Source organism: Neolamprologus brichardi, chromosome 10 (genome assembly GCF_056152115.1).
Source record: "Neolamprologus brichardi isolate AB-2024 chromosome 10, ASM5615211v1, whole genome shotgun sequence".
Lineage (NCBI taxonomy): Eukaryota > Metazoa > Chordata > Actinopteri > Cichliformes > Cichlidae > Neolamprologus > Neolamprologus brichardi.
Window position 1 is genome coordinate 15,464,164 of NC_142113.1, and position 15,255 is coordinate 15,479,418.

A 15,255-nucleotide genomic window follows, 5' to 3' on the forward strand; every position below is an offset into this window, starting at 1 on the left:
TTTCTCAGAAAAAATTACAGTGTTACGTGTGCAGCCTCTATTCTTTATGTTAAAATGTAAGGAATAAAATTTTGAAAAACGGTAAAAAAAAAAAAAAACAAGCATATTTTTACAGATGTGTACTAAAATGTTAAAGAGCTGAACTTTCAGTGGATCAACACTCGCTGGATCATGCTGCTGCTGCCACCGCACAAATAAAGGGAAAATCTTTACAAGCTCAGCATTGATTGCAAATGCAATCTACATTTCTGAATGCCTTTACCACTGTGGCCTGAACTTTGCCCGCTATGTTATCCTGTCACCAGGGTCAGGCAGGGTGATAGGATGTATACTTCAACAGACACACAGCTTTAGAGATCCTTCCCTTGCAGTAGTAGGGCTGACTGAGAGGAGCAGCAGGCTTGTGCAGTGTTATTGTTGGATGACAAAAGAACATCCCAGATGGCTCGCAGGAGACGAGGCCGTGGCGGTAATGGACAGCACCATCAACAGGCTGCCGCGCACAATCAAAGAGGAGGCCCTCGCAGGGTAAGCCTGCTTCTGTCATTAGCAAAGAGAACCAACTGCACACTGTTTTTCAAATAATAAACAACAGGGAGCCCCACGAGATCCCCTCTTATTTTGTTTTTGTGAATATATTTGGAGGTCACAATGAAGTGAGGTATATCTCTGCCTTATACTGCATTATTATTTAACATGCTTTGAATATTACTGAGGAAATCTTTTCCACTGTGGTTATATGACTGGGATAAGTTAACCGATCAACTCCGTGGAACAGCATGACTCATGTCTGCAGTAGCAATAATTAATGTCAAAAGGAATTAAAGACTTAACACGAAAACAATAATTATTTATTCGAATTTGAATTCTTACATTTATGTCCGATGTGGAAATATGCTGGCTTGTGCGTCAGTATGTGTATAAGCCATGAAGGCTGAGATCAGAATACAAGACAAAAATTAAGAAGCATAGGAGCATGTTGCTAATGTTTACAAGGTCAAATTAATATTTTGCACTGGTATACTAACCAATCATATATTTTAACACAACTCAAGGAGCAAAAGACACTTAAAAAGAGATCAAGAGTTTAAAGTATATCTTTCAGCACACCAAAGGATAAAGGTGGGCACGCATGCAACACAAAGTCTGTAGCATCTTTGAACATGTCACGGTTCTGGGTCAGTTTCTACCCAGTATTTTGAGTTTATAATGTTTTGGTTTAATTTTCCATCAGGGATTGTTTTCTTGTTCTCTTGTTGTGTTGATGATGACGATTATGATGTTTATTATTAGAGTTTCATGTTTCTGTTTATTTGTGTTTAGGATTTGTTCTTCGGTTGTGTCTGCTTAGTATATGTCTAGTTCCATGTGTCATTTTCTGTCTGTCTCTCAATGTCAAGTCTGCGTCTTAGTGTGATGGTTTCTTGTTCCTGTTTTATTGTGAAGGTCTGCGTCTCATGTGAGTGTGTTCAGTTTTACCTCTCGTCTCGTTAATGACTCCCAGCTGTGTCTCCCACCTGTGTGTAATCTCCCTGTGATTTTCTGAGTGTATTTAAGTCGTGTCTTCTGTGTTTGTAGTTGCTGGTCCGTCTGCGTTTCCACCCTGCTTCATCTGTGTGTTTCCCTGCTGTCTACCGTCATCTGTTTCCGCCCGCTCTCGTTCATGTTCGTGTTCTGTACTCAGTTTGTTCCCAGTATAGTTTAGTCTTTGTTCGGTTCGCCTTTTGTCCATTTTTATTTTGTGTTTAATAAACCACCATCACACCTTTACAAGTGCCTGCATTTGGATCCACCTTTATTTTCCACACGGCTCATCTCACTCGCCGTGACAGAACATCCATGTGCTAAAATTGGTAAAAAAAAAAAACTACCTTGAAGTTATTATCATACAGAGAGGAGGCACAACCTGCAAACTCACCAGATCTCACATATTTCTATTATAAGTAATTCACTTAAATGCTTTAATTTTCTAAAGTGTTCCTGTATACTGTGTTACAGTTTCTGTTTTTATGAACCCCGGTGTTTATCAAATGCAACATGACTGTACCAATAACATCCACTTCTTGGCAGAAGTCTGAACATGTACAAGAGATTGGATAAACTTGAAACACGAGCAGTTAGGAATGAAGCAAGAGGGAACATGTTTCGTCAGTAATTACACAAAGTTTTGTGTCATAGTATTCTGGCAACCTGTAAAATTTCAATGATTTTGAGAACAGATGACTTTTTGCACCAACTGTATCTGAATGTCTCCATCTGGTCTTTGTGTTCAGACTCCACGGGGGCCAGCAGATTTTGCCAAGTCTACAGGTTTTAAATCTGATATCCCACATGACAAGCTCACCATTGCTCAAGCACGGAGGGGGACACCAGGTTGCACTTATCACCACCTTTTTTAAAAAAAATTCTGAATACACAGGGAAGATAATTCGGAAAAGAAAAGTTAACTCAAGATGTTTTGCTGTGCTGTAATTATCTGATATCAGTTATAAAAAAGTGATTTCATTATCAGCATTGTTACATAACTGCCAGTTATTTTGATGATTCAGGGTTTGATCACAGCTGTGAATCTGACTGAGTGACAAATCAGCAAAATAATGATTAACTAACAATTAAAAGCATCACTGTGTCATTAGAATTCCATATTTGTAACAGCAAAAATGTAAACTGCTCCAGTTTTGTGTCATGACATGACTGCATTTAAAGACCACCCTTCGTGTTTAGCTAACCGCCCCGTGAGAGTCTACGCTGATGGAATCTTTGATCTTTTCCATTCGGGACATGCTCGAGCTCTGATGCAGGCAAAGAATGTGTTCCCAAACACTCATCTTATAGTAGGAGGTAAAGTATGCCTTTCATTCACTCGCCACAGTAACGCATGCACAAAGTAACACTCTTTACTTCAGGGTCATGAAAATAGACACAGAAGGCCTCCAAAGAGTCACGTGTACACTGCAGTGAAAAAGCATTTGCCTCCTTTTTTCGCATATTTGTCACACTCACATGTTTCAGGTCATCAAAGTAATTTTAATATAAAACAAAGACAACTCGAATAAATATAAGTGCAGTTATTAAATGATGATTTTATTCAGTAAGTGAAAAACATTCTCCAAACCTTCCTGATTGTGTGTGAAAAATACTTCCCTTGTTAAAACGTAAAGTAAGTGTGACTAACTAGTGAAAAACTGAAGTATCAGTATGGAAAGATTTACAAAGCCATTTCTAAAGCTTTGGAACTTCAGTGAACCACTGTGAGAGCCATTATACACAAATAGAGAAAACTCAGAAAAGCAGTTGCTCTTCCTAGGAGTGTCCAGCATACCAAAATTACTCCAAAGTGAAGATTGACAACTCATCCAGGAAGTCACAAAAGACCCCAGAACAACATCTGGGGAAGTGCAGGGTCAAGGCTTAAGGTCAGAGTTCATGATTCAGCAATAAAAAAGAGACCTTGAGAGGGTAAATAAAACACTGCTGACCAAAAACAAAACAAAGGTTAATCTCACATTGTGATGATCCCCAAGACTTTTGGAGAAATATTCTGTGCACTGACAAAGGAAATCTTAAACTTTTTGGAAGGTCTGAGTCTTGTTACATCAGACATGAAACTAACAATTTCATAAAAAGAACATCAACACATGTTAGTGGTAGTGTGATGGTCTAGGGCTGCTTTGCTGCTTCAAGACCTACCTGGAAGACTTGAAGGAACCCTGAATTCTGCTCTCTGCTATCAGTTTCTGCTTCAGCTATCTGAAGGAGAATGTCCATCTATTAGTTTGTTTCCCGAAGCTCACTTAGGTTATGCAGTAGGACAGTGATCTGAAACAATCCAGCAAGTCCACGTCTGTACGGCTAAAAAAACCAAAATGGAGGTTTTGGAGTGACCTAGTCAAAGTTTGAACTTAAATCTGCTGTGGCGTAACGTTTAACGGGCCATTCATGGTAGAAAATCCTCCAGTGTGGCCGAATTCAAACAATTTTGCAAAGAAGAGTGGACCCAAATTCCTCCACAGCGAAAGACGGATCTTAATGTTTCATTGATTCATTGTTTATGGAAAAATGACTTCTTCACACAGGGCCAGGTAAGGTCGGATAGTTTTTTACCATTAATAAACGAAAACATCATTTAAAAACTGCATTTTGTATTTACTCAGGTTAACTTGTCCAGTATTAAAATTAGTTTGATGATCTGAAACATGTCAGTGTGGCAAATATGGAAAAAAAGTAAAAGAAATCAGGACGGAGGCAAGCACTGAAAATCTCTGTGTTCCTAGTGTGCAGCGATGAACTCACTCACAAGTTTAAGGGCTATACGGTGATGACAGAGGACGAACGCTACGAAGCTCTCAGGCACTGCCGTTACGTTGACGAGGTAGTGCGGGATGCTCCCTGGAGTCTTACACCAGAATTCCTCAAGAAACATAAGGTCAAAGGTCACACAGTAACTTTAAACACAGCTTCCTGTAATGTCATAAAGTGTTAAAGCTATATGGTGTCCAAACTGTCTGTAGACCGTTCTGTTGCATTCATAGATTGACTTTGTGGCTCATGATGATATACCTTACACCTCCGCTGGATCAGAGGACGTCTACAAACACATCAAGGAAGCAGGTGAAGATTCATGCAACGTTAAAATAAATTCTAGTTGTCTTCTTTCTCATAATTAATTACACATATTTAAAGTATTTGTGTGTTCATGTCAGGAATGTTTGTGACCACTCAGAGGACGGAGGGCATCTCCACATCCGATCTGATCACTCGTATCGTTCGGAATTACGACATGTATGTCAGACGCAACCTGCAAAGAGGCTACACAGCCCGTGAACTAAATGTTGGCTTCATTAAAGTAAGAAAATATTTCATTTTTAATCAAACTTAAAAGGAAAAACAAGCTGTAAATACAAAATTAGACACAAATGCACCTTACTTTATCTCAGGAGAAAAAGTACCGGCTCCAGAACCAAGTGGACAAGATGAAAGAGACAGTCCGTACGGTGGAGGAAAAGTCGAAACATTTTGTCTACAGGGTGGAAGAGAAGAGCCAGGACCTCATCCACAAATGGGAAGAGAAGTCACGGGAATTCATTGGCAACTTTCTGGAGCTTTTCGGACCAGATGGAGCATGGGTATGTTCACTTTCACCGTAAAAACATCACACACTAACTAAAGATTTAATTTCAGTCTTCTTAACTAGAAAAAAGTCTGTGTGTGAGCAAAAACAAGCATGTCTTCATAAACTGAATCACAAGAGGCATTCTTTAAATCACTGCAACAGAACATAGCATTACACACAGTGAAAATCTGATCTGTGTCTGCCCTTGTTTAGCATGCAATTCAGGAGAGAAGTGGCCGTATGCTCCAGGCCCTGTCACCCTACTCTTCGCCCCATGGCTCACCAAGCAGCAGTCCCACCAGAAGACGCTCAGTTTCTTCTGACTCCACCCCCTCTTCTGCAACTGCCTCCCCACCTTCCTCTCCATCTTCCCACTCTTCAACTAAAAAGGGGAGACGTTCACGCTCGTCACAGAAAGTTGCCTCTATAAACAGCAAGCACGCACAATGAGCTCCTCATTTGTCCTCTTGCAGTCTATTTGCCATTCATTTGGAAGAAAATGTTCTGAAAGGAGGCTATTAATTATAACTAGCAACTAAAAATGAAAATATTTAATTTATTAGGGGTGTATTTAAGTCCAACGTCATGTACATAATGTGTGTGTACAGAAAAGAAAAGAAAAACGACATTAAAATTTTGTTTGGATGTCATCTTGTATTATCATTTGTGTTTCTTTCATACAACACTAAATGTAATGGAGCACATGCTCATCTTCAAAAAAATAAAAATCTTGAGTGTCAGTGAGGTTCTCCACCTAAAACTGTAATGTACTACACTGAAACATTTGCTTTGTATTGGCAAACTAAGGCAATTTCATGATGGTGTAAGGAAGACTTAATAAATAAAGGTTTAAGCAGTTTTATAGAAATAAAAGAGGTCAGTCACAGAATATATTTATTTAACAATTTCCTTCTTATCACTCTCCCGAAGTAAAAAGAAGTAAATAAGAAGTAATAAACCTTAACAATCAAACAAGCCTCTATGAGCGAGCATTTGGCAACATTACGAAGGAAAAACCCTTTTAACAGGAAGAAACCTTCGGTAGAAAAACGATCAGGGAGGGGCACCCTGGGGGGTGAGGGGAATAAGACAGGATAATTGCATTCACCAACATTCGCTTCTTCAGTTCTTTTGTGCACTGTCCATTGCTTTAAATGGCTAACCCCAGGTATTTAAACTCCCGCCTCCCTCTTATTCACACACCCGTCTTGTCCAGCTAGCACCAAGCGAAAAATAAAAAATAAAAAATAGAAAGACAATTAAGGCATCTAGCAAATTAGGAGTGGAGACTAAAATTACTTAATTGCAAACAGGTGGACAGACACCGAGCTCCAAAACAATGGTTAACTGTGCTCCACAACTTCACACAGCATTGTGTTTCTCTGCCCCCAGCTGGACAAAATAATAAATGAACAAACAAATGAAACCTTTGACCTATTCTGTTTGACTTTTTTTCTGGTTTACTAAACCTAATGAGTAGCCTAAAATTGCTTGTTTTTTGTTTATTTTCAACATATTCTTACTCATAAATACAAAAGTCTGAGCATATCACGAGGAAACTAACTAGCCAAAGATTGTGAGAGTCATAATTTCCGCTGTTGCGGGTTAACAGGCTGACATGCTTCAATACGCCCTAAGAAGACCTCAACTTTAGCTGCCACTGTGTTTTATTATGATTGTTTCTCTGCTGAGAGGAATGATTACGAACGGTGCGTTAAAAATATACTTAAATTGCACTTTTTGAACAACTAAAACATCCACGTTCCGTTCCTCGTCGCTTGCACTGCCGTGAAGCATCTTGATCCTAATGCATCTTTGGCTGGACCATTTAAACGCCGTGATTGTGACGTCACCGTCAGCTAATGTCAAACACGGATTAAAGATGGCGCCCTCTCACGCACTAAGGTGCTGTAAACGGGCTCTGAATTGGGTACCTGTCCTGTTTATTAACCTGGTCGTCGGCTGGTCCTATTACGCCTACGTTGTCGAGCTGTGTGTCTGTAAGTGCGCTCACCTTTATAAACGTTTAACGGCTGCGTGCGTTGACAGTGACAGGGTTTGAAACTTTGATAAGCTAGTTGAAGATTTAAAATCTGGCTTCACACTCCGTAATGCGATGAAACGTTTGGCGAATATTAACACATATTTCTGTCTCTCCTTTTCCTGGAAACGTTTTACATAAATTGTTTTTTTTTTTCATGACAGCTTCGTTTGTCTACTTTTTTCTTCCCCACCAGTGAGAGGAAATACTTTTCTCCGTTAATAATTAATCACTCCATTAGGGCAGACGTAATGCGTCAAATAACGGATATCATAAAAATAGAAAAGTGGAGTGACTGTGAAAGGGTTTGTGTCTTTTGTGTGTTGCTTAATCATATTAAAACTTTCTGAGTTTACTAGATATATTTACTAGCTGCTATTATTATTATTATTATTATTATTATTATTATTATTATTATTATTATTATTATTATTGTTGTTGTTGTTATTTTATATAGTTTTGGGGGTGTCAATAAATGAGGTGCTTCCGAGCCAGCTTTAAAATCTAGTCCGTGACTTTTTGATGCTATTAGTGTGTATTTATCTGTGATTAAACATATTTTGAGCAGTTTTTAAAAAAATGATTTTTCAATATTAAATTTTAACAACTTATCGTTTCAGGAGAAAAAAGAGGAAATTTGATTTGTATTTGTTTGTACCCGTTTTGCACATTTAACTTCCAGCAGTGGATTCTGTAATTGTAATTTGAATTCTAGTAAACATAATTTATTTGGCGCGTTCCTGAGTAAGTCCTAAGCGTTTATGCTATTTTTCAGCAGTTTTTAATAAGTTGTGTGTCGTGTGATTTGTGCTGCTCCCACACACAGACGCTAAGTTAAATAGTTTGATTCAGGCAGGAGCTGATGAGACCAGTATCAGCATGTCTCTGTGTTGCGGCTGTGGTCAGGACAGGGACATCCCTGCTGATGCTTAAACAAAGCTCTCTGTTGTGGGTGGGTCACTGCTGGCCGTGCCAGGCTGCTGCAACATGGTGTGAGGAAGAGAAAGAGAAGTGGGGGATGTGTAGTCATGCATTACTTCTAACTAATATATACACATATACTTTACCTTCTTCCTATAGATACAATCCCAAATAATGCTGAACGAAGTAAGTATTGCCCTCACACACACTCACTCACTCACTCATATTTGATGCTGTTATTTCTCTCCCGCTAAGGATCCTTCTTTTCTTTTTTCTACAACAGTCAGCTACTTGGTTATCTTTCACATTTTCCTCGCCATGTTCATATGGGCTTACTGGAAAACTATCTGGTCCAAACCAGCCAATCCCTCAAAAGCAGTAAGTTTGCTTCTGTCACACTCATCACTTAGCAGAAGAGAAGAAATAAACAAAACACTGATCACTGAACACTTTTCTTTTTCTGTTGTCAGTTCAGTCTACCCAGGGCAGAGAAGGAGCTGTATGAGAGAGAAGAGCGAGCTGAGGCCCAACTAGAGATCCTGAAGAAAGTGGCGAGGAATTTACCCGTGTACACACGCACAGCTGGAGGAGGTATGGCTTTAGATACAGTGTAGTAAGTGACTGTGCTTTGTTTTTGTTTTTTAATTCCCAGTTGTCGCTTCAACACACACCATCAGGGAAAACTCTGTTAGCAAAATGTTGCTCTGAAAAAAGAGGAAGTGCACAAAAGTTTTCATCATCAGCCATCAACATTGCAAAAGCATTACAAATGACAATCACATGTCTTCTCTAGTTGTTTCTCAGTTTAATACATACTAGGCTTGTCTGTGCTGTGTTTACGGAAAAGCCTGTAACAGGAGGGGTAATTAGACTCAGGTGCACCTTGCTTTCTCTTCTGGCTCCCCTGCTAATTAAAAGTCAGGATGTGACCCGCTTGGATTCACAGGGGGATTTAACGAATATGCTTTAAGAATATCCAGCAGGTATACAGTTAATTTCTTTTTTTGCTCTCTCTCTAGCCATCAGATACTGCGACTTCTGTCAGGTAATCAAGCCTGATCGCTGCCATCACTGCTCAACCTGTGAAATGTGAGTCCTCTCTAAGTGTCCACACTTTATCAACACATTTCTGAATAAGATCTTCTTAAAACATCCACCCTAAAGTAGTTTCTTCTTCTGGCAATAGAAATTCACGAAACGTTACAGAATAATTTCAAATGGTTTTTGTTTTTTAGTAAAGTTTTTTTAGTGGAAAACTAATATCTTAAGGGTTTATCAAATGTGGTGTTTTTGTTTACTGGGTCAGTGAAAAGATCAATATGTTGGTATCTACTGGATGGTACTGATAGGATGCACATTTTGCTTCTTGTTTTTTTTTTTCCAAGGTGTGTGCTGAAAATGGACCATCACTGCCCCTGGTATGATATTCTGTTTTTACTTTGCAATTAAACTGCTTTGTTTAAATTCTTGAACATTAATTGAACATTAGTCTTATTACTGTTGTTACTATTACTATCAAATACTATCATATACACAGTGTTGGGAAGGTTACTTTTAAAATGTATTCCACTACAGATTACAGAATACATGTCCCAAAATGTATTTTGTAACATATTCCGTTACTCAATGAGTGTAATGTATTCTGAATACTTTGGATTACTTAATATATTATCGTGCTTTTTACAACTACATGAATGTCCTTTTGCTGTGTGATTTATTACCTTTACTGAAGGTTATTCGCCAAACCAATTCCAATACCAACTAGATTTTTAAATCTTAATATAAAATGAGTAACAGTAGGGTGGACATGTAAGGCTGCACTTTTTGCAGCGATCTCGTATAGAAACTATTCCGTGCGTATATAAAACAGGTCTGTGGCTCCGAACCGTAAAGGGACCTCTGGCTAATACGTTGGGCCCGTGGCCGAAAACTAGCTTTACTTTGTTGTCTGGGTCAACTTTGTTAGCGAGAGACAGAGAGGCGTTGAAAGGCTGCTCCAACTTATTGTTTCGAAGGAATACAGTGTACAGTCAAGTCTTAATGGCTTACTTACAACTGGGCTTGTCACCCACTCTTTTTGGCTGCAGTGGTTATTATTATATTTACAACTCGTACTTTTCAACTCTTTCCACCAGCGTAGAAACCCAAAATAGAGAGGGCATAGCCTTATGAAACAGGAAAATACCGCCGTGTAATCCATTCATTTCAACAAAGTAACTGTATTTTGAATATCCCCTATTAAACGGTAACTGTAATGTAATACAGTTACTCATATTTTGTATTTTAAATGCGTAACGGTGGTACATGTATTCTGTTACTCCCCAACACTGAATATACATACTCTATGATCATTATGGTATGACTCTATGATATGTTGTATTGTGACACAACAGTCTAATTTGAGATTTGGTGCTTAATAAAACAGTGAAATGTGCAAATATTTGATTACTGGGTTTGTATAAAGTATTTGTATAACTCATATAGATGTTGGCACATCACAGTGTCCTGGGCAATGTTTATGCAAAGGTTGGGTCCACTAGGAGAAATTGGGGGAGGAAAAAAAGATGGACATACATGCATACATAATCTCAGCTATATTTTCCATGGCTATTGTCATAATGTTATTCAGCACCCCCTTTTTTTTTTCTTTTTTTTTTTTTTTTTTTCTCCTTCCTGTTGTTGTGGTGTCATCTTCTTTCAGGGTGAATAACTGTGTTGGATTCTCAAACTACAAGTACTTTGTCCTGTTTTTGTCCTATGCGTCACTCTACTGTGTAGTGATTTGTGCAACAGTCATCCAGTATTTCATCAAATTCTGGACCGTAAGTACATGAACCTCCTCATGGTATTTGCATGACATTTAGTGGTGTGAACACCACGTGTATCAGTATCAACCTGTTGCTATTTTTAGGGGATTCTCTGCAGCACACTTTACACAAGACAGTGGGTCCTGTCACATAGTCCAGCAGTGAAACAGTATTTTATTTCCGTGCAAGACTTTGTTGTACTGAGGAAACAAAGTAGTATCAATTTGTTTCATTTTCCACATAATTTGACTCAGCTAAAAGTGTGTTTTGTTTTTTCCCTTCATTCTAAAGAAACAGCTGCCTGACACCCACGCCAAATTCCATATCTTGTTTCTGTTCTTTGTGGCGGCCTTGTTCTTCATCAGCATCGTGTCACTTCTCGGATACCATCTGTGGCTCGTGGGAAAGAACAGGACCACTATAGGTAAATTAATACTATAAGTACATACTTTGTTTAATTCCACTTCTACAAAAATCACCACTGGCTAACTCTTGTCGTTTTTTGTTTGTTTTTTTCCCCTCCATTTTTTAGAGGCTTTTAGGGCTCCTTTTTTCACAAATGGGCCAGATAAAAGTGGGTTTTCTCTGGGATTTAGCAGAAATGTAGCTGAGGTGTTTGGAGACCAGGCAAAGTACTGGTTTTTCCCTGTTTTCTCAAGGTGAGTCTACTCTCATGTGATATGCTTTGTCACTAAAAATGGATCATCCAATAAGTTCCATAAATGGTCACTAACAAAATGGATCACAGAGTCAAAATGAGGGGGCAAAAGCTGATGCACGCCCAAACTTTCACCCACGTCATATCAGTCAGAATAAATAATGTACGCATACAGATGGTGTTAGTGCATGCCTACTGAGTATGGGAGGGTAATTGGTTTTGTACTAACAGACCTATCCAGGTTTTTTTTAATTAAAGTTACTTTCATGGAGTGTCAGAAATATATTTAAAAACAATGTGAAGTTTTTTTTTTTTTCTGTATTTTCAGTCAGGGAGATGGGCATTCCTTTGTCACCAGATTGGTACAGATAGATCCTGAGCAAGCAAACAGTGTCCTCCAGCCGAATGGCAAAGGGTAAGTTTTCTATTTCTTTCAAATCTTTAATATCAGAGGCTTCAATTTTATTTACTTTGAATTAATTTCTGTTTGACTTTAATTGTAGTCCTGCTGATGGAGAAGCTAACCCGCATGTCCTCAGCAATAATGTTCAGCACACAGAAGATGGCAGCAAAGAGAAAATGAGTATGTTACTAATGCCCTTTCTCACAATTTCATGCTTTTGTGTCCTAATTGCTTTTGTTTGTGGTCAATAAACAACCCATCCTGAAACATCTTTTGTGCACACTGTTTCCTTTTAGATGGCGGACAGACTGTCTCCGTGACAATAGAGAAGGAGCAGTAGACAACATATCTCAACTACAATGCCTTAAACCAGGAGTATCATCACCTCAACGGGAGTCATCCTAGACCTTTATTTTAAGCTTTAATGCAGCCTCAAACCACATGTTTTGTATTTGTTTTTATTACATGGACCATTCCTCATCCAGCGTGCTTTGAAAGAGCACAGCAACAATATTGCTATCATGTAGAAAGAGCCTCTACAGCGACCTCATAGACTGCACCAGTCTGAAGCAGAAGAGATTCAGGGAAGGAGATGTCTTTAAGATAAACCAAAGACATTCAAATAATCCCCAAAATGTGGGAGCCAATGTTTGTCTTTGTCTGTTTTATGTTTAAGATTTCATCTAGAGAGTCATCCTTTATCAGTATTAATCAACCTCTTAATCACTAATTGCAGAGCAAAAGGTTTGTACGTTGATTTTCATCCGAAATAATGTGTGTGTGTGGGTGTGTGTGTGTGTGTGTCTTATAAGGTGAACTTCAAGCACAGTGCAATTAGCAGCAGTCTGTTATCAGATGGTCTCAAATTTAGTTTACATATTTGTAAATATTTGAAGGTCTTTCTGTTTACACTTTAAAATATTTATTTTTCATTTCATAATATATTTGATAGGAAAAACATAAAGATGATAAATGCTAAAACTTAGATGACCAAATCCAGTTTAATGCTTGTTGAAATGGTTTAATCTCAATCCGGATACTTGAAACACAAAGCCAACAGGTCTCCCATAATTCCAAGATGATCAGGTAGATTTTTCATTGCACTATAATTATCTGTAATTTGTCCTGTTTTATAAAGTAATTGCATTCTTTCTAAGTATTTATTTGTAAATCACATTTTATTTATTTTCAAAAAGACATTAATACAAGTGATTTCCTTCTTCATCTACAGAACTAACATCCTTTGTATTTCTATATTAACATGAATCTATTTGAAGTGTCTTCTGTTTGTGTCCACCACTTTCAAAGAAATTTAAAAGTTTCAAAAGCACAGAACATAAAAAAGCACAGAACATAAAAAACCCCACAATAAAAAAAAAAAAAAAAAGTCATAAAGAACAGGCAATTATGTCCTTGAGCCTAAAGCTCGATAGACGAGGTGGAGTTTATACCAGTGATCCAAAGGTGTCACAACCTTTTTTCACTCTTTACTGGCCGCTACTATTTCCTTATATTACCTTCCTTTAGGAGTATGTGTAGCACAATAAAACATGATTGACTGATTTTACTTTTAGCCTACATGATTAGTGACTCACAGAAGTTCAATGACTGATGTCAGTGAACTTAACAACAGGTACCTGGAGCTGCTGCCTGTTTGAAAAAACTATGCTTTTTTTTATTACGAAATTGTTCGTGCTGCTTAATGATTGCTATGTAACAATAAATGTAATACAACTATACATCCCTATTCTTTAACAAATGTGTGATTTGTTTTTGTCAAAAATGTGATTTTAAAATGTTCCCTTGACTGAGGAACAACTCTGCAGATCTGCAGATGACTGAACTTGTGGACCTTAAGTGCTTACAAGATGTTAGTCATGACCAATTAAGCTTTAACTGGATTCCAGTGAAGTGTATGTGATGAAACTTTGATTTTAATGGCTTTGCCTTTGCCATTGAACTCTATACCTGAGCAGTGCCTCCATGTACTCACATGTGGCACCGTTGTTATCTCAGTTACACTGGCTTCCTGTTGAATTTAGAGTCAATTTCAAGATCCTGGTCTTAACTTACAGAGCTGTGCACGGACTGGCACCAGCTTACATCTTTGATCTGCTACAGCCCTATGTCCCCAGCAGGTCCCTGAGGTCATCTGATCAGGGCTTACTTGCTATAAAACAGACTAAGAGGAGAAATAAGGGTGACAGAGCTTTTGCCACTGTGGCCCCGAGACTGTGGAACTCTCTGCCCCAAACATTAAGAACTGTGGACTCAGTAGCTCTTTTTAAAAAACAACTCAAAACTCACCTTTTTAAAACTGCTTTTGGTTAATTTTTTTCCCTGTTTTATTTTGTCTTTTTTAAATCTTATTATGACTTGTAATCTTATGCGCAGCACTTTGTGATTCTGTCTTGAAAGGTGCTATATAAATAAAATTTTTATTTTTTATTTATTTTACTAAAATTCTTGGATGAATTCTAATCTCAGTGACCTTGACCATTAAGGTCAGAGGTCAAGTTTTCTAAAAATCTTGTGAATGCGATAACTTGAGAACAAGGTAACGTAAGATTTCGAAACTCAAGCCATAGGTCAGGGGTGTCCAACTCCAGGCCTCAAGGGCCGGTGTCCGGCAGATTTTAGATGTGTTATTGATCCAACACGGCTGGTAATTAACTAATCATTTGATTCAGGTGTGTTGACCCAGGGTGATATTTGCAAGGCCCTTGAGGCCTGGAGTTGGACACCCCTGCCATAGGTACATCTACTAGGAGGCTGAGTGGTACTGCCCATCGCCACCAGTTTTGTAAGACTCTGCATTAGCATGTTGGACAAAGGCCACGTTTTTAAAGCCAGAAGTGAGCTTTTTTTTTATAACTGAGCAAACTTACAACTTCAGCAGGGAATGAAATAATCATTTACCCCACTGTAAGCTGTGAACAGTTCTAAGGTTTTCTACACAGGTAGTGTGGCCAGTTCTCTTCTGCTTTCTCACCTTCCACAAACTATCACTTAATGCCCCTCCGGTGGTCCTCCTTGGGCTCTCGCACTCTGGGGCCTCTGGATGTCTGGAGCCTGGATCTCCTCCATGCCTGCTTCATGCCCTGGGGGACGGGGCTATGGTTCCCTACATCCTCTAGCAGACCATTACATGGGGAAACCTTTTGAATACAAGCGCGCTGATCCACACAGGTGTGCACACGGGTGTTCACTGTTCATAGACATAAACTACACCTTTATTGGCTGCTATTTCCAAGCACATTGTGCACTGTCGGTCCTGCTTGCTACACAACAACATTCAGTATTTAGTATTTA

At 38.6% G+C, this 15,255-nt stretch overlaps 2 protein-coding genes across 2 annotated transcripts; both read left to right on the forward strand.

Moving 5' to 3' along the window:
• The first annotated feature begins 337 nt into the window (after positions 1–337).
• Positions 338–5,767, forward strand: pcyt1bb (phosphate cytidylyltransferase 1B, choline b). Its single transcript, XM_006799970.3, has 8 exons — positions 338–528; positions 2,274–2,373; positions 2,725–2,841; positions 4,275–4,426; positions 4,533–4,611; positions 4,704–4,846; positions 4,938–5,126; positions 5,327–5,767. The coding sequence occupies exons 1-8, from the start codon at positions 442–444 to the stop codon at positions 5,561–5,563; spliced, it is 1,104 nt and encodes a 367-aa protein (XP_006800033.2). The 5' UTR covers positions 338–441; the 3' UTR covers positions 5,564–5,767.
• Positions 5,768–6,983: 1,216 nt separating this feature from the next.
• On the forward strand, positions 6,984–13,683 carry LOC102779483 (palmitoyltransferase ZDHHC20-B-like). Its single transcript, XM_006799971.3, has 12 exons — positions 6,984–7,113; positions 8,235–8,261; positions 8,359–8,453; positions 8,546–8,666; positions 9,095–9,164; positions 9,461–9,493; positions 10,777–10,897; positions 11,174–11,306; positions 11,415–11,541; positions 11,869–11,955; positions 12,044–12,123; positions 12,240–13,683. Exons 1-12 carry the CDS (start codon positions 6,996–6,998, stop codon positions 12,281–12,283), a joined length of 1,056 nt encoding a protein of 351 aa, XP_006800034.2. The 5' UTR covers positions 6,984–6,995; the 3' UTR covers positions 12,284–13,683.
• Positions 13,684–15,255: the final 1,572 nt, after the last annotated feature.